Source organism: Rhodnius prolixus, unplaced genomic scaffold, assembly GCF_049639745.1.
Source record: "Rhodnius prolixus isolate KJV_2025 unplaced genomic scaffold, Rpr scaffold_2, whole genome shotgun sequence".
Classification (NCBI taxonomy): Eukaryota; Metazoa; Arthropoda; class Insecta; order Hemiptera; family Reduviidae; genus Rhodnius; species Rhodnius prolixus.
This window is the reverse complement of record NW_027411592.1, coordinates 7,498,270-7,515,952: the sequence shown is the minus strand read 5'-3', so window position 1 is coordinate 7,515,952 and position 17,683 is coordinate 7,498,270. Positions and strand designations below refer to the sequence as shown.

Sequence of the window (17,683 nt, the reverse complement as noted above, 5' to 3'; positions counted from 1 at the left end):
TGGTTATGAAAAATTAATTAAACTTCTAATTCAGAGATTCAGTTACCACAATCATTGCCAAGTGAATACACTTGTAATATTAGCATGTATTTTCATTAATTTTTTTGAAATGCCTAAAGAATGCTTTAAATATACTAATGTACTTTACACTGCAAATCTCTTATCAACAGTTCATTTTTGGGACCCAGTATTTTAGAAGATAATGGTTGATTAAATAAATTTTCCTAAAATTGAGAAAATGAAAATTGAACTGTTAGGTATACAAACATATACAGTGTCTCCCATTAATATTGGGAAACCTATTACAAAATGATTTAAAAGGAAAATGAAAACAACATACAAAAGATTGGAATTTTTTTAAAAAAAAATTACATTAGCAACATCTGTGGAAATTATATATTAGTATAAATCGATGAAATTCCAAACTGTTAGGTAAAACTTTTTGAAAAAGTGTAAAATAAGGCTCTCAAAAATATTGGGACACCAGAAGTGCTAGTGTTTAAATGTTCAATATTTAAAATCTCCTACTATTTAATAATTGGTTGGTAATAATTTAATAATTGCTTTTTGACTTACAATAGCCCTCAAACGATCAGGCATAGGTGAAACAAGTTTTTGGTTAATTCAGGTGGTGTTTTTTTCCCATTCTTCCAGGAAACATCGTTTTAATTCATTTTTGTTAGATATTATTCGTTTTTCTTAAAGCACTGGCTAAATATTGCCATAAATGTTCAATGGGATTAAGATCTGGTGACTGCGGAGAGGTTTGGAATACTTTTGGGCAATTGTATAACAGTCACTGACGTATCACCCAAGCCGTAGGTTTGGGGTCGTTATCTTGGTAGAATTTAGAAGACCCTAAAATACCAAATGTTTGGGCACTTTTTTCAAATTATATTTTAATATATTACTATAAACCATTTTGTGCATCATTCCATCAATAAACACTAATTCTCCAAATCCTGATGCGGACATCCAGCCCCAAACCAGAACTGACCCACCTCCACCCGGAGGTGCAGCTTTAAAACCCTTTAAAGTTGGCTGTAAATTCTTCTTTTCGAGTTCAGCATTCGCTTTCCTCCAGACCATAACCCTTCCATCTGACTGGAAAACATTAAATTTTGATTCATCGCTAGAGTATATCATTCCAAAAGTCACTATTTACATTGGAATATTTTTCGGCAAATTTCACTCTCTTAACACTATTTATCTTACTGACAAAAGGATTCTTCCAGGCTACTCTACCATGATAGTCGAGTTTTCTTAGCACTCTCCGAACTGTTTCTGCTCCTTTTTTGCTCTCTGAACATGTCAAAAATTTCACATAGAAGTTTTGGAGCACTAAGTCGGTGATCTTTTTTAATTCTTTTAATATATAACGCTGCTCTCTCTCAGAGAGCAGTTGAGGACGGTCTTTTTGTGGGGTTGAAACAATTCTTTTTTCTTTTTGGTAACGCTGAATGATGTTCCACGCAGTAGATGTTTTAGGTCCGATCAGTTTTTCTGTCTCTCTAACACTTTTTATTGTCTTTGTGCAAAGAAATTATAATATTTCTTTGTTCAATCGTTGTATTTGTATTTTTGCGCGACATGTTACACCTGGCTTGATTTATATAAACTAATTTAATTATTAATTTCATATTGAATATATGCTTAAGTATATATTTACAAATTGTATAAATATTCGGGCAAAACCTTGGACAAACTATAAATTATAATAGTGTCCCAATATTTATCAGAGGTAGAATTTGCTCTTATTATTATATATATATTTTTTAATCTACCAAAACATTTTTATGTACTTATTTAAATAGTTTTTATTTAACTAATAGTAATTATAAAATGAAATGAATTTATAAAAATTTGAATAAATGGGTGCCACTTTTAATTTTCGTCAATTTTTAACTTCTGTATGTACTGTCCCAATATTAATGGGAGTCACTGTATATATATGTTTGATCATATAGCATGAAATTAAAAGAAAATCGTTGAAGACCTTCGATTTATGAGAAACATATTCAGCTCTGTCAGACGCCATTTACTAATGTTCGCCAAAAACTTTTATCTTTTTTTTCAGAGGTCCACGTACAGTTTTCCTTTTACTAGCAGTAAGAGAGTTAGATAAAAAATTATAGCAGCATTACACAATTACAATTCAAATTTATAGAACTTACACTATTTTTAATTAAACTTTATAATTTTTCTGCAATTTTAGGCTCCCTCTACTAATTTTTGAGATGTAAAGTGCAACCAAGAGGACTTGAAAAAGTTTCTAACAAACTTTGTTTTAATAAATTTATTAAAACTGTCCGATAGGACAGTTGTATAAGGGTCGATCGTCAAAAAGTGCACGAAAAAACGTAACGTTGAAAAAACCCAACTTTGACAAATTTTTTCTCTTTTTCTAAAAAAGATAAAATTCCTAAATTTTCATTAAACTTTAGGGCAAATCCTCCTCTAGAATTCCTCAATTATATATTAAAACTACGATTGAAATGTAGTGAGGAATAAAATCATAGTTTTTAAAAATTAGTTAACATATATTTTTAATATTTATTTGTGCACAAATTACATAAAATATACATCGAAGTAAAACAAAGTTTTTTTAATTATTAATTTTTTTTTTTTTTTTTTTTTAAAGACACGATGTGAGTACATAAAAGGTATATTTATTTATTTTTAATAGTTAATTTCTTAGGTTAATATAAGTGCTTTTATCAAAAGTGAGCTAGATCGCTTGAAAGCGCGAAGTGATGATTCCTCTAGGATCTAATAGTTTGGTAATGAAAATTAATTAAATTATAAACAATGTGATGATAAAATTCAAGATCTTATGATTGAGAGATTCAGTTATCACAATCATTGCCAAGTGCAATACTTTAGTTTGTATCAATGAATTAAACATATATATATACTTTTATATACATATATATGTTTGTAAATTTATTAGAATTATCCATTCCAATTAATCGTTAATTTTTGTAACTTAAATTAATTTTGGATTAATCAATATTATTATTAATGATAGCCACGTCAGACACTTCATCGAAGCATATTTAATTAAAAAATGATTTTTATTTTGGAACACAAATATAGTGAATTACGATTTTAAATTATCTATTTTGTTCTTACAAGTTTTACAAGATTACAGCATGCAAACTGATGACGCCTTCAAATAAAGTTTATGGATTTTCTAGATGATATTTAGTTCAAAATTTACATACAATGCTAAAACTATTAAAAATACTTTCCTTTTCTTTTATGTTATGTTCAGCTACAAATTTTTAAAAAAGCATATATCACTCATCAAATACTGTTTGAAATTTTCGGCACAATTCCAATTATAAGAAGTATTCTATTTATAAAATAAAAATAAATACTTTAGAAGCGAATTTACATTTTTTAAAAAAAATTATTCCGTTTTTTTTTGTTCTTTGTTTAGTATCAATTAAGCTCCTATTTGTATTTAATAACATTAAAGTTATATCGAAAATTGTTTTTTAAAACCCTGATCTAATCAGGGTTTTTTTTTACGACTTAGTATCCTCCATGAAAAGAAATGCCGGTTAGCAAGAAGGGGCATCACCGAGAAATGTTACGAAGTTATAAAAATTAATCTTGCAAATAACTTACAAATAACGAAAAAATTCTGTAGTTACAGAAGCGTTGTCTTGAGGTAAATGGGCCAATGGTACTGCCAATTGTTCTTCTTCCTCAGGTTTTGGTAGGGAACGTCGTTTCTTCTCTTCCGAATATGGTGGAGTGAGAAATGTTGACCAATGGTCCATTGTTTGTGGCGATCCAGGCCTCGGTCTGTAAGAAGGTATTAAATAACTAATGCATAAATTTGTATAATTAATTTAATTAATAAGAATTGAAATTATTTCGTGGGACCTTGAAAGTAAAATAAAAAAATTCTGGAATTTGAAAGAAAATAACAAAAAAAATTTAATCTGGATCGAGATTTGGAGAACTTGAATGTTTTTCGATTATAATATGTACTAAACGTATAAATTAGAGCCAGGTTTGTACCCAAAAAGAACTTCCTCGGCAAAATTATTGTAATACTGTTGAGATTTTAGAGACATAAATAAATGATCGAGGAATATTCATCTACGCTCTTGAGGATAAAAAAAGAGAACATGGTGGCTAGCATTTGGAAGAAAGGGAACGCTCAGACATTTTGATGGAATGTCAGAACATTTTGAATACTAATTATAAATCTACTGTGATGAAGATTTATTTGGTAGAAACGACTTACCTAAATGGGGTAGAATCAGTTTGCGGCGGCGTCTGAGGCGTCAGACAAGCAGCATGCCTCAGGACTGTGGGCCTGTTAAGATTAGCAGCAAAAGAAGGTGAGACCTCAGCTTGTTCACGGCTGGCTATCCTTAACCACCTTGTAAATTCGACATTAGATTTAATTTAAATAATGAGAAAATCAATTTCAGCATTAAATAAACGTATCAAAATATCTTATTAAAATTATCATTAAACTATGTGTCATCACCTTGAAAAAATATACCTTTTTTTGGGTAATTCTCTTTTTCTTGGAGATATATTTCTTATTACGCTGTTTGTTTCAATTGAAAATAAATTCTTTACAGGCTTAGCTCTATCTACTTGACAAAGTCGTGGGGTTTTCACAGGTGTTTTGACTGGAGTAGTTGGTAACGGGTCATGATTCTCTCCTCCTAATTCGAGAGTAGTCCATTCTGAGGGCGCAGTGTCCGATATGAGGTTGTTCTGGGCTAGATTTGATACCAAACTGACCTGCAAAATCAAAAGTTTTTTTTAATAATCTAAAAAAATGAAGTCCTAGCTAGATGGTAAATACATGTTTAGAAAACGTGCCTGTAAATAAAATCTAAATGGGCGGATGTAGGTTCAACTCTTGGATTTGAAAGCGTTTTATTTGTTAAATTTACTACTTTATATATGTTAAACAAAATAAAATAAAAATAGTTTTGTGCTTCCGTCCCAGTCCACGTTACCTAAAGTGGTAGTTGGAAGTTAAGTCCCACTAGAAAAATTGGCGATTACTTTATTACTTATATAATAATTCATACCTGGCAATAATGTCTTGGAGGTCTTTCACCAGTCAAATTGGTCATATCAGTGAGTTCCATGGTTGGTGCTGGGCGAAGAGGATTATTAACCGGACTTGGTAACGGGCTATTATCATCTCCTAGAATAGGATTCTCATTCGAGTATGGTGAAGTTAGCGAAGTTATAGGTGTACTCACAGAATCTTTCCTTTCTGCTTTTACTTCGCGCCTCTCTTGCCAATACCTAATAAACAAGACATAAACAAGAAAGTTATAAGAAATATAATTGGATACAGAAGAAGGTGCTAACACAACCCACTCAAGGATTATTAAAATCAAAAATACTCACTTAATCAGCCACTGCCGGACATCTTCTGAATGATGTGTTTCATTGGGGTCTACAAGATGGAAATCGTCGGATCTAATAAGACTTGCAGTGGGATGTGTTGGGCAATGTCTATTAGCGTGTGTAAACCGACTAGCACAACTGCAAAAAAGAGAAGTTTAATTGTAAATTTATGTGAGAACTAAATAGAATTGATATTGAGTCATACTGCAAGTATTTAAAAAGTAGAGCAAAAAGTAAAATACTTATTTAAAACAGAAAAAAGGTACTTACCCACTTTCAGAACATAAGAAAGGGCGTTCGCCGGTATGTAGCCTCTGGTGGGTCTTTAACTGCCCGGATTGCTTAAATTTTCTTAAACACCCCGGAAAATCACAAGGGTAAGGTCTTTCACCTAAAAAAATGTAAACGGTATATAGATTACATTTTCTGAACTTATTTTAATACTAAAACATGTATAAATATTATTTCTTCCTGATACCAACACGATGTGATGTGATTTACAACTGATTAATTAAGGACGAACATGAACACGCATAAATTCATTATACGGCAATGTGCAATGAATAAAAATAATATGAAGGCAAATAATCATGAGGACAGCAGCGAAAATTTAAGTTTTTCCAAGAATCCCTTCATAAACAATGCAATATAAATTTCTAATTGTCTTTGAAAAAATAAAACGCTAATTTTTTCAAAAGCTAGGCAACAATAACTATACATAATAATATTATCAATAAGTTAAGAAAGGGATTAGTTATGCGGTTAGCGTTATGACCTCCACGCGGAGGTCCCGGGTTCGAATCCTGGCCCTTAGATTTTTTCTTCCTAGGAGCTTCTTACAGCTCACTGTCCGGTGATGGACAGTGTTGTCTGTAACGAGAGAACACTGTCCGGAGGCCGGCAGTGCACTGAAAAAAACACTCGGCGCCAATAACCTCAGATGTTGACGCGCCTTAAATCATAAAAAAAGCATCAATGAGTTGTAAAAATCGAGTACTATTCTTTCTAAATTTAGTTCGTACGTGTTACTTTATTATATTTACATACATATATTAAGTAATACAATCATCACATTTTTTTAAAAAATCCATAAATTAAAAGATAGTAAGGCAATGCTTTATCAGATCTATCATTTAGATGTATTAATTGCTAAGATTAGTAGTATACGTTGTTCAGCCTTTCGGCTTTTCTGGGCCACTTTAGAAGAACAATTGTATTGCGCCGCACTTAATCGAAGAAAATAGACCGCGCATAATATTCATGACACCCGCAGTTACATTGTTCAATTCGCAATCAGTAGAAACGCTACAAACAGAACATCTTTGGCCATAATATGTATCTCAGTAAAAAAAATTATTATTTTTCAAATATTTATACCTAATTTGAGTTTACTTGTGTGACATATGTATGTATATATGTATTTCTCTGCTACATAAGACCACAGGTTGTACAACCTTAATTTTCCTTAAACTAATTTCTTTTAGAAACTGCAAGAAAAAAAAGAATCCTAAAGTAGGGAACCCTAAAGAAGTTGTTTTTTTTTTCTTACAAACTGCAATAAAATTGAAAAATATAAAGTGAATAAAGATGATCAAAATTAACTACATTCAGCCAGTCTAAATATTCTATAGTCTAAATAAAAATAAAATCAGCCAATTCAAATGAATTAATATTAAGGAAGACACACTTTTAAACAAATATTGTTTTAGAAGAACGAAAATTGTACCAGTTTCTATTCATTATTTAAATAAACATGTGATCGATTAGAAAGGTACAAAGATTAAAAAAAAAATCACACTTTTGTAATATTGCATTTAGTATTAACTGAAAAATAATTTTCAAGTACATAGAATACAATTACCAGTATGAACTCTCCTATGAGCTTGGAGGGATTTGTCTCTAGGAAAAACTCTTGAACAGACCTCGCATCTTATTCCACTCTGTGAGGTAGCTCCTTCAATTATTAAGTTGCTAATCATTGCGGCTTTCGGCCTACCTCGTCTAGATTCTATCTTGGATTCTATCTTGTCAAACATCTTATCCGACGGTTCCTCAGGTGGACTAAGAAAATGTACCATGTACGCGTTTTCGGACATATTATAGATTCGTTGATAAAATGTATAAATAATTAAAAAGTTAATCCCTATCACCTTAAAAAAATACACAATGACTTATACATCACTTCAAAACAATGTGAAAATATATCATTAGCAAAACAACAATGTGTTACAAGGTTTAACCGCCAAAACACAACAAACAATGAGCGGGAACGTGCAGGTTTACCAAATTATGTGATTGGCTGTAATTAAGAACCCATAATTATTATTAACCACGTAGAACTAAATACTATTCTATTAAATTAAAAATATTTATTTATTTTTAGTAAAATAATGAACAATTCTTTCAAGAAATCTCAAAATGGTTTTAAGAAATCAATTTGAACGCGCCCCCACTTCTCCCTCATAATTTAAAGAGACACTCCCTCACTTAACCATGAGCTTTAAATAATTTAAATGCACATTTAAAGAGACGAAAGAATGCTTTCTTTCCTACTGGGGCGCTTTTAAGAAAACCATTTTTTTCTTCTACTTTATTTATGAAGTACTTAATAGGATGATTGGATGAAGTTCTCAGAAATGTTAAATATGTGGATAGCCGATACAATGGAGAGAGGGGATAATGCCAATAAGATGAATTTTTATTTCTTGAGGCATAATAGAAGTGTAGGTAGGAGATCGTTCTTTCTGAGTTACTAATAGTTTGTTGGATTGTGACAAATAGTACTCTTACTCTGGGCTGTGAGGTAAGTACTCGTGCTGTTGAATTTGATATTCCTTGATAAGATGAGCGCTACTGCATAGTTTTTATTTTCATATGTATATATCCTGATAATAATAATTTCAAAGTATTTTTTTTTTCTTGGTTTTCAGCCTCTTGTACTAAGAACAAAAAATTTCTTACCAATTAAAAGTACTTAAAATTTATAACTATGAAACTTAATCATCCTCTGGCTATGCGTATTTTTTTCTCCTAGTATAGATCAGCGTATCGCAATATATATATATAATATGTAAATATTCATAAACAATGAGAAAAAGGTTTATCCAAATTTCCAACAATTTGTTTTGTTTAAAGTAATAGTACACCAAATTTTGATTTTTTAGGAATCAATAAGAGAATAAATTAAAAGTTTTCAATTTCACTAAAGAAGAATCGCTTTTATCATTTGTCACATTGTTATTGCAAATGAAGATAAATATTCATTTCTTTGTTTTCTGTGCAAATTTAAGATTAATTAGCCGCATTTTGTAGTTATTGTCAGAATTAATTTCTGTTGAGCAATTAATTGAAAGAAGAAGTAGCTCTGTGTCTCTAAAGATTCAACTGGAATCAAAGAAGACACAGGCTTTCTAATAAATCATGTTTCTAGAAATATGTGTAAGAAACTAATTCCACACATAAACAAGAAGTAAAATGTTGTTTGTTCATTTGTCCTTGATTGGGCAACGTCGTATGATTCATCTTTTCCTGATTACAAACATTAACAGTTTCCTTTTTTTCCGCCCACATAATAGTGTTAAACAAGGACTTATTATTAAGTTCGTCAAATGTTTCGTGGAAGAATTAAAATAACACAATGACTATTTTCCTAAGATGTAATTTTGCTTACCTATACTAAGCTGAGGAAGCTAAGCAAAATAACATAGAAAAATATATTAATAACATAAAATTATGATAATCTAATTCTTTTCCACAAAACATATATATTTTAATGATTATTTTGAGTGTAGAGTATAATTATTACTTTTAATTTCAAAACTAGATTGCTAGATGGTAAAAGTGTTGGCATTTAGTGTAAATTACTGTACATTATTTTTGGTGACTGATTCATAGTTTCAATAGGATGAAAAAATAAATGCCAGTATCAGTCATGGTAAACTATATTATGCTGAGCTATCGACCTAGCCCCTAGGTAAATAAAATTTATTAAGACTGACATTGGTATTAATTTTTTCATCCTATTTTTTGTAAAAGTTTTTTTTTATATTGTGAACTAGACTACAACTATTTTATTATTATTTTATTTTATTAATCTTAATATTTATATTTATAATGTGTACATTTGTTACTAATGATAAGTAATCACTCAGCGTTAAATTCTTAATTAAGCGTAAGGTTATGGTTGCAAAAACTAACTGAAAGTCATTAAAACAATTAGTATCGAAGAATCAATTCAAGAATACACTATAAAATTGAGATATTACTTGAAAATTATTTCATATTGGTAAATAAAAATAGTTTTGACCTCTATTGTTTTTATTTTTTTGGTGAGAAGTCAGCAGTTTTTCTTAAATAAGAAAAGTAGCCAGTCTCTTAATCTCTCTAAACGAAATGATCTTGTTTTGCTTATAGTAGATTTTTTATTTTTTAACCATAATTATATTTTTAATTTTCATTTTATAATTTGAAGGTTTGTTTTTCACAGATAAATTTCTAGTTAATCTCTCTGAGATTGAATTGATAGTTGTGGAGTAGGTGACCTTTAACATCGTGGTTATTTTTTTTATGTTCCATGAAATATTATGAATAGATCTACTAATCCTTCAGTAAATTACAGACTAATTACAATTACTTCAGATAATAAGAATTAAAAGACAAATTAATAATTAACGGTAGTAATAATATTGATAGCAATATTCAATAAGTTTCAAGAAATAATTTATTGAAAATACTATTGAAAAGAAAAATATAAAGGAGTTTTCTTTTCCTTTTTTCGATTTAAATTTCCACAATAACTATGTCCAAAAAAGTACGCTAAACTCTAAGATGGTTGTATTTGACTTTCTGTACCCTTTCAGAACTTCAGATTAGTTTTCAAAAGAAAGACACGCTTTAGTTTGTGCGCTCATCAGTCCTCTCTCTTTTTCTCCGCCTCTCTCCACAAGTCCCCAACAATTTTTTTAAAGGAAGTGCTTTTCCATTATTATTATTTATCGAAAAATAGGTTCTGAACACATTTTCTTCACAATTGGTTACTTGGCTTTAAGCTTTCGCCCAAAAGGAATAAAATGCTCACCCAGGTCAGTGTTCCAACAATGAACAAACTGTTCCCTACTGATTTAAAATCAAAGATTTCTATTTTCAAAAGCATTACTGTTTTGAAATCGGTCTACTGAGGGTGTTTGGAACACTCGTCTTTCGCTGTGTGCCAAATGTTTCGCACAGTATGTCCCGTTGTCAGTGGTTTAAATGACATAAAGGTGTGATACGTGGCTAAGTGCTTCAGAGGATGCTAGGTTATTTAAATTTCGAATTTTATTAAATTAAATAAAATCCATGGCCAAGACCAAAAATAGAATTCAGTTTTAGCTTTGCGGGCTAATCTCTCGACAACCACGCCTAAATCTCATTATAATTGTATAAATGATAGAATTAAACATTGCACTAAAGTATCTAAAGCCACACTCTTGCCCTCGAAATACCTTCAAATTAAAGATGTATGCCTTGAAAGCTCCAAATTTAAAGAAAATCATTGTAATTATTATCGAGAAAAATCTTCAGAAGCGGAAACATCTCTCAAATGTACGGTAAAGATCAAAGTACTTTTCTATTGATGGTTTTTAACTAAACCCTTATACATCACTTGCTCTGGTGGCATCTAAAGCAAACAACATATTTAACCCTTTATCGATTTTTTTACTTTTTGAGTTGTGGAGGATATATGTGTGCGCTCACCAATTTTTCTTATTTAAAAGACCTGGATGTATATACTTCCGGCGTAAATTCAAAATCGAAATTTTTATTTAAGGTTATTTTAAAAGATAAACAGAAGTAAAAAGAAAAAAGGAAAAGTAGTTATATACAGTAACTATTTGCCTGTTCTTTATTCAACATATTATATTGGGCAAATGACAGGCTTGGACATTGTGCAATTGATATCATGAATTATTCAATCTGTTGAGATTTATCCCCACTATACAATGTAAATTTAGTTAAAAAACCTAATATTGGGATACTATGTGTTACTATGCTGTAACAATTATTTTCTTTTATAATCTTCTTTTTAAAATGGTGCCTCAATTAAGATTTGTTAAGATTTAAAAAATAAATAAATTGTTGCTAATGTGCATAAATTTCCATCTTGCAGAAACAAAATGGTTCGTGAAGTTTTACTACTAGCAGTTTTATCATCAGCAATAATTGCAATTCTTGGTCATACCTACCATCTGGGAGAATGTCCTGCCGTTGAACCGATGAATGGATTTGTTATGTCTAAGGTGTATTTCATATTAAGCATAAAGCATATCCTAAAATATCCTATCTAATAACAAGATGGTATATGTAGTTTATTTAAATAGTTAATTTATTCATTGAAAAAGTTCACCTATATTTTTTTCATAATATAAACATTTCTTTTTGCAGTTTCTTGGCGTATGGTATGCAATTCAAAAGACTTCCACCGGAAGCCGTTGTTTGACGTACAACTTCACAGTTGGTGCAGAACCTGGTGAATACCTCCTAGAGCAAGTTAGCGAGCATCCAGTTCTGGGAGTTGCATCTGTAGACAATAAGTACCACTATACTGGGGAACTGAAAGCATCATCCGATATCCCGGCGAAAATGTCTGTAAAGTTCCCACTGAGTAGGTATCAACAAGAATTATTAATAATCAATGTTATCCATTCGAAACTAAATACTGTCTTACATTTTTTTTAGTATCAGGAAAATTCAGAATGAAAGTGAATCAAATTGATTAGTCACGCTTTTGAGTTTTGTGTTGTAAACGCAAGCAATGGCACAAGTTTACGATTAACCAAAGAAAAACTTTTATGTACATACATTAAGTATTTGTACAAAAAATGGTCAAAGTTGGGTGTTTTTCGATGTTACGCTTTTTTGTACTCTTTTTGATGATCAACCCTTATACATCTGTCCTACTGAACAGTTTTAAATAAGTAACATGTAGTATTAAATTCCTTTAGGATTAACTAGCCAGCCTTCACCTCCACGAACTGTTAAACTTTCTGTGGCAGCTATAATCAGTGCACATACTTACGCCTAATCAGACATAGAAATTCGGAGAGAGTAAAACTAATAAGTGGGCTAGTTGCTAAATTTTGTGGGGCTAAATGAGAGTAACATTTATGGAAATATTAAAGAAACGTAATTTAATTGAGCCGCCTTGCTACATAAAATACTTTGAATAATCTGCAAAATATTATAAAGCTGCCCATTATTGGACTGTAGAAAATCAATGGACGTCCAATAATCCTAGAGCCGGGACCCCGGCCTGCTGGCGCAGTGTACTATCCATGACTAGTGGCCCTCAAGCAGAATCCACTAATTCCAAAAAAAGAAAAATAAGCGTTATTGTAATTTTCATATTATGAATTTTATTTTCTCTGAGGCAGTATTACAGGTAGTACAGGTTAAAGTGTGCCGAGTAGTTATTAGCTAATTTCCTTAAAAATGAATTATATTTACATCATGATTGCGTAATAAATAACATACAACCGATAAATAACTCAAATTCGGTCTTAAGATTTATTTAACTTGATGGCTTCTATCAGTGTTCTTAAAAAAAGTTTTTAAAGCATTTTTCTGGGTCGTTGGTACCCAAAGCCTTCTAAGGGCATTGCCGGCCTCCGGACAGTATTCACTAGAGTGAGCTGCTCTTAGGAAGAGAAACTGTAAGCGGTGCAGCCTGGATTTTAACCTGGGATCTCCCGCTCATAACTCCATCACCAATTTAAAATAATTTCAAGTGTGATAACTCCTGTTGTCATTGTGGTGGGCTAATTTCTGATTCAAATCCAGGCTGGTTAGCTCTTCCTAGGAGCAGTTCACTGTACTATACTAGAGATGAAATGAAATAAATTTAATCGACAAAAAACCATGTGCGCTAGAATGCACTATAAATATATAATTAAAGAAAAGAAAGAAAATGTTTACATGAATATTTGTAATGTTACAGGTTTAGCTGGTAAAGCTAGTTTTACTGTGTTCATGACCGACTACGATACGTACGCAGGAGTGTACACTTGTCAGAAATTGCCCGCCTCCAATAGAAGATCTGCCACAATATTATCTAGAAAGAAGTCACTTGATAAGCAAGTTGTGGACAAAGTAAGATAGTAATATTTACAATTTGTTGATTATATAATAATTAAATTTCTCAAAGAGAAAAATCATTCAAACTGACATTATCGCGAACTTTGTTGTTGAAAGTGTAAACAGGAAGTACAATAGAGTAGGGAGGCGGCAGAATGCCTACGCCAATGCGACCCAAAGGATCTATTCTGGATCATTTAGAGCTATTTTTATTTTCTCATATTCTTAATAAGAGGTCATATTGCGATTTTGTCTTATTTTTGACATCGAGTTTGAAAGGAAATAATCGCTATGGTCGGTCTCCTGAGTCCAGATATTTGGTTTTTATAAAATTGTCTTAATATGCATGTTTTTTGTATTTATTTATAATTTTTGAAGCCCAATACGCATTTATGTTAGTGATGAAAAAAATCTCCCAAAAACGAAATATCACAGGAACATCACCTTTAACCTCTTATTGAGTTTAGATCGCCCAAGGAGTGTTATGCACATCGCAGCACTTATTTTGCTAAAAATTTTCGTTTTCCATAAGATTTTCTCGGAAATAGACTCCTACAATTTCTCAAAACTCACAGCTCATTAAGTACAATTACATCTGTAATTTCTGAATATTGTTTGTAATAAAAGTATTTTATGGCATAAAAGAGAAAAGCTTCCTTCACTTAAATGAATGCCTTTACGAAGTGATTAATTTATACAAAAAATAATTAAATAACTTTTTTGTGTAACAGATTCGATCAAGATTATCTCTTTTTGGAGTCAGCCCGTACGATCTTTCCATTATAGATCAATCAAAATGTCCAGGAGCGAATGATGATACCAATGTGGACATAAACATTAACCCTGAAACCTTCAGTTCGCACAATATTGCGGAAGCTGTGAGAAAGGCAGGTGAGAAGATCGGAGATGGAGTAGAGTACGTCGCGGAAGGTGTGGGCAAGGTGGTCAACAAAGTTCACAAGGACAGTGAAGTCGACGACTTGCCCTAATGATATTAGATCTTAATAAAGCAAAAAGACTTATTACCATCTATTGTTTACAAATTATTAATTATGTATATTTTATAATTAATTTTTACAACTTTTGTAAATTGTTATAAATGTGATAAAAGATTAGATGGATTGTAAACCTGATAAAAGTGATGTTTTTATTTGTTAAGGTTGCATCTTACAAAAATAAACCAAATAAAAAAAAAAAATTGTTCTATTTAATTCAGCCGTACACATTCTGCAAGGTTGTGAAGATTAATGATTCCATTGCAATGAACCCAGGTGAAGATATCAGTCAAATTTCCGACAAGTGACGACCAGTTGAAAGCAAGTATGAACATTGGTATCAAACATTAAAAATAGCATTACTAATATTATAATTTTATGATAATTACATTTATCATTTAAACCAAATGTAGTTTCCTTAGTTTAAATAAAATGCGATCAACTCTCATCATAAGAGCAAAAGATGTCCACGATAATGGAGTGGTACTATAGGCGCCTTCTCCACTCTTGTACCCTGATATTTTTTTATTCGCGCAACACATTTGCTTTGCAACAATTGCATGAATACTAAGTTGCTGTACTAAATTTCAATAAAAGTTGAATGAAAGAAAATTAAATATTCAAATTTTTTCTATTATTATTATATTTTTAGAAAATTCTATTATTCTGTGAATTTCTTTGGATTATAAAACAATATTGTAATTAAGCTTACAATATTTAAATTAAATTTAAAAAACTGCCCGAAAAAGAGTGACGTTGAAAACATTCCACTTTAACCTATAAAGGATAAAATTTCAAAATTTTCTTCAAAATAAAAGGCATATCCTCGTTTTCAAGTGTATTTTTTTTTTGCATCATTATAGATATGATAGAATTCGATGAAAAAGTTGCCTAAAATTGCATTTAAAAAAAATTGTTCTTGTTACTTTTTTTGTAAACAACATATGTAGCGCCTAAACACGTGAACCGATTTTCATGAATAAGGTGTCATTCGATTAGGAATTTCATGAAGATGTGCCTTTTGGGGGGTCTCGACGCTGTACATAGTTAAGGAGAGAAGTTCGCCTCACTAAATAAGGCTCCCTCTAAAATAATTAATACAATAATTCCGTAAACCTTAGCAAGAATTTGATAAAAATGGCAGTTAGCATTCCCTTTTTTACATTCGTGAACCTTCCTGCTCTTACATCCACCAAGGAAAAGTATGTAGTCGTTTCAAATTATCGATGCGAGAACTGATTTAAACGAAAGAAGCGTCATTCGGTTCAATATGAATTATGTAGATGCGTCTCTTGGATCTCGCTACGCAGCACTTTATACTTTAGGGGCATAGTTCGCCCAAGAGTGGGATCTCCTCTAAACCCAGGTTGACAATCGACTTGGGGCCGTTGGAGTGATTCGTTTTCTTGTACGATAAAAAAGCAAACTATACATTAATTATAAAGGTATGGCGATCATATTCAAAGATGAGTGCATTGGGTAAATATTGTCACTAACAAGGCTACGAAACTATAAACAGAACTATCCTAGTGAAACCAACACTTCATCATTATTTTAGCTTTGGCCATAAAAGAAAAACTAGAAATCTAGAAGAACCAGAGCAAATTCGCATTTTCCCCAGTATTTTACTTTATAATTTATAAATGAAGGCTACCCTTTATGTTTATTCTACCCCTGGCTATAAAAGTAGATGACAGAGACGGAAAAGTGGAAATCTAGACAAACTGAAAGCCAAGTCGGTACTTTTCCCCTGTATTTTACTTTTCGTTTTCCAAAATAAGCCAACCCTTTATGTTTATTCTACCCCTGGCGATAAAAGTAGATGACAGAGACGAAAAAAGTGGAAATCTAGACAAACTGAAAGCCAATTCGGTATTTTTCCCTTGTATTTTAGTATTCATTTCCCAAAAGAAGCCAACCCTTTATGTTTATTCTACCCCTGGCTATAAAAGTGGATGACAGAAACGGAAAAAGTGGAAATCTAGACAAACTGAAAGCCAATTCGGTATTTATCCCTTGTATTTTAGTATTCATTTCCCAAAAGAAGCCAACCCTTTATGTTTATTCTACCCCTGGCGATAAAAGTAGATGACAGAGACGAAAAATGTGGAAATCTAGACAAACTGAAAGCCAATTCGGTATTTTTCCCTTGTATATTAGTATTCATTTCCCAAAAGAAGCCAACCCTTTATGTTTATTCAACCCCTGGCTATAAAAGTGGATGACAGAAACGGAAAAAGTGGAAATCTAGACAAACTGAAAGCTAATTAGGTATTTTTCCATTGTATTTTACTTTTCGTTTCCCAAAAGAAGCCAACCCTTTATGTTTATTCTACCCCTGGCGATAAAAGTAGATGACAGAGACGGAAAAAGTGGAAATCTAGACAAACTGAAAGCCAATTCGGTAATTTTCCCCTGTATTTTACTTTTCGTTTTCCAAAATAAGCCAACCCTTTATGTTTATTCTACCCCTGGCGATAAAAGTAGATGACAGAGACGAAAAAAGTGGAAATCTAGACAAACTGAAAGCCAATTCGGTATTTTTCCCTTGTATTTTAGTATTCATTTCCCAAAAGAAGCCAACCCTTTATGTTTATTCTACCCCTGGCTATAAAAGTGGATGACAGAAACGGAAAAAGTGGAAATCTAGACAAACTGAAAGCCAATTCGGTATTTATCCCTTGTATTTTAGTATTCATTTCCCAAAAGAAGCCAACCCTTTATGTTTATTCTACCCCTGGCGATAAAAGTAGATGACAGAGACGAAAAATGTGGAAATCTAGACAAACTGAAAGCCAATTCGGTATTTTTCCCCTGTATTTTACTTTTCGTTTCCCAAAAGAAGCCAACCCTTTATGTTTATTCTACCCCTGGCTATAAAAGTGGATGACAGAAACGGAAAAAGTGGAAATCTAGACAAACTGAAAGCTAATTCGGTATTTTTCCCTTGTATTTTAGTATTCGTTTCCCAAAAGAAGCCAACCCTTTATGTTTATTCTACCCCTGGCGATAAAAGTAGATGACAGAGACGGAAAAAGTGGAAATCTAGACAAACTGAAAGCCAATTCGGTACTTTTCCCCCTGTATTTTACTTTTCGTTTCCCAAAATAAGCCAACCCTTTATGTTTATTCTACCCCTGGCTATAAAAGTAGATGACAGAGACGGAAAAAGTGGAAAT

General features: G+C 31.6%; 2 protein-coding genes across 2 annotated transcripts; one reads left to right on the top strand and one right to left on the bottom strand.

The window, feature by feature from the left end:
- Positions 1-2,519: 2,519 nt before the first annotated feature.
- LOC141448832 (uncharacterized) lies at positions 2,520-7,665 on the bottom strand. Its single transcript, XM_074117561.1, has 7 exons — positions 7,259-7,665; positions 5,668-5,788; positions 5,398-5,535; positions 5,070-5,292; positions 4,526-4,773; positions 4,262-4,399; positions 2,520-3,813 (listed from the first exon to the last, which is right to left on the bottom strand). Exons 1-7 carry the CDS (start codon positions 7,491-7,493, stop codon positions 3,630-3,632), a joined length of 1,287 nt encoding a protein of 428 aa, XP_073973662.1. The 5' UTR covers positions 7,494-7,665; the 3' UTR covers positions 2,520-3,629.
- Positions 7,666-8,043: 378 nt separating this feature from the next.
- Positions 8,044-14,708, top strand: LOC141448834 (apolipoprotein D-like). The gene is made up of 5 exons (XM_074117565.1): positions 8,044-8,200; positions 11,546-11,675; positions 11,821-12,040; positions 13,373-13,524; positions 14,241-14,708. Exons 2-5 carry the CDS (start codon positions 11,553-11,555, stop codon positions 14,496-14,498), a joined length of 753 nt encoding a protein of 250 aa, XP_073973666.1. The 5' UTR covers positions 8,044-8,200; positions 11,546-11,552; the 3' UTR covers positions 14,499-14,708.
- Positions 14,709-17,683: the final 2,975 nt, after the last annotated feature.

Excerpts from the sequence above, each read along its gene's own strand:
- LOC141448834 (XM_074117565.1), top strand. The coding sequence starts at position 11,553 with ATGGTTCGTGAAGTTTTACTACTAGCAGTTTTATCATCAGCAATAATT. Across the intron at positions 11,676-11,820 it reads ATGGATTTGTTATGTCTAAG|TTTCTTGGCGTATGGTATGC; the intron begins GTGTATTTCATA and ends TTCTTTTTGCAG. Across the intron at positions 12,041-13,372 it reads GTCTGTAAAGTTCCCACTGA|GTTTAGCTGGTAAAGCTAGT; the intron begins GTAGGTATCAAC and ends GTAATGTTACAG.
- LOC141448832 (XM_074117561.1), bottom strand. The coding sequence starts at position 7,493 with ATGTCCGAAAACGCGTACATGGTACATTTTCTTAGTCCACCTGAGGAA. Across the intron at positions 5,789-7,258 it reads TCATAGGAGAGTTCATACTG|GTGAAAGACCTTACCCTTGT; the intron begins GTAATTGTATTC and ends ACATTTTTTTAG. Across the intron at positions 5,293-5,397 it reads GTCCGGCAGTGGCTGATTAA|GTATTGGCAAGAGAGGCGCG; the intron begins GTGAGTATTTTT and ends CTTGTTTATTAG.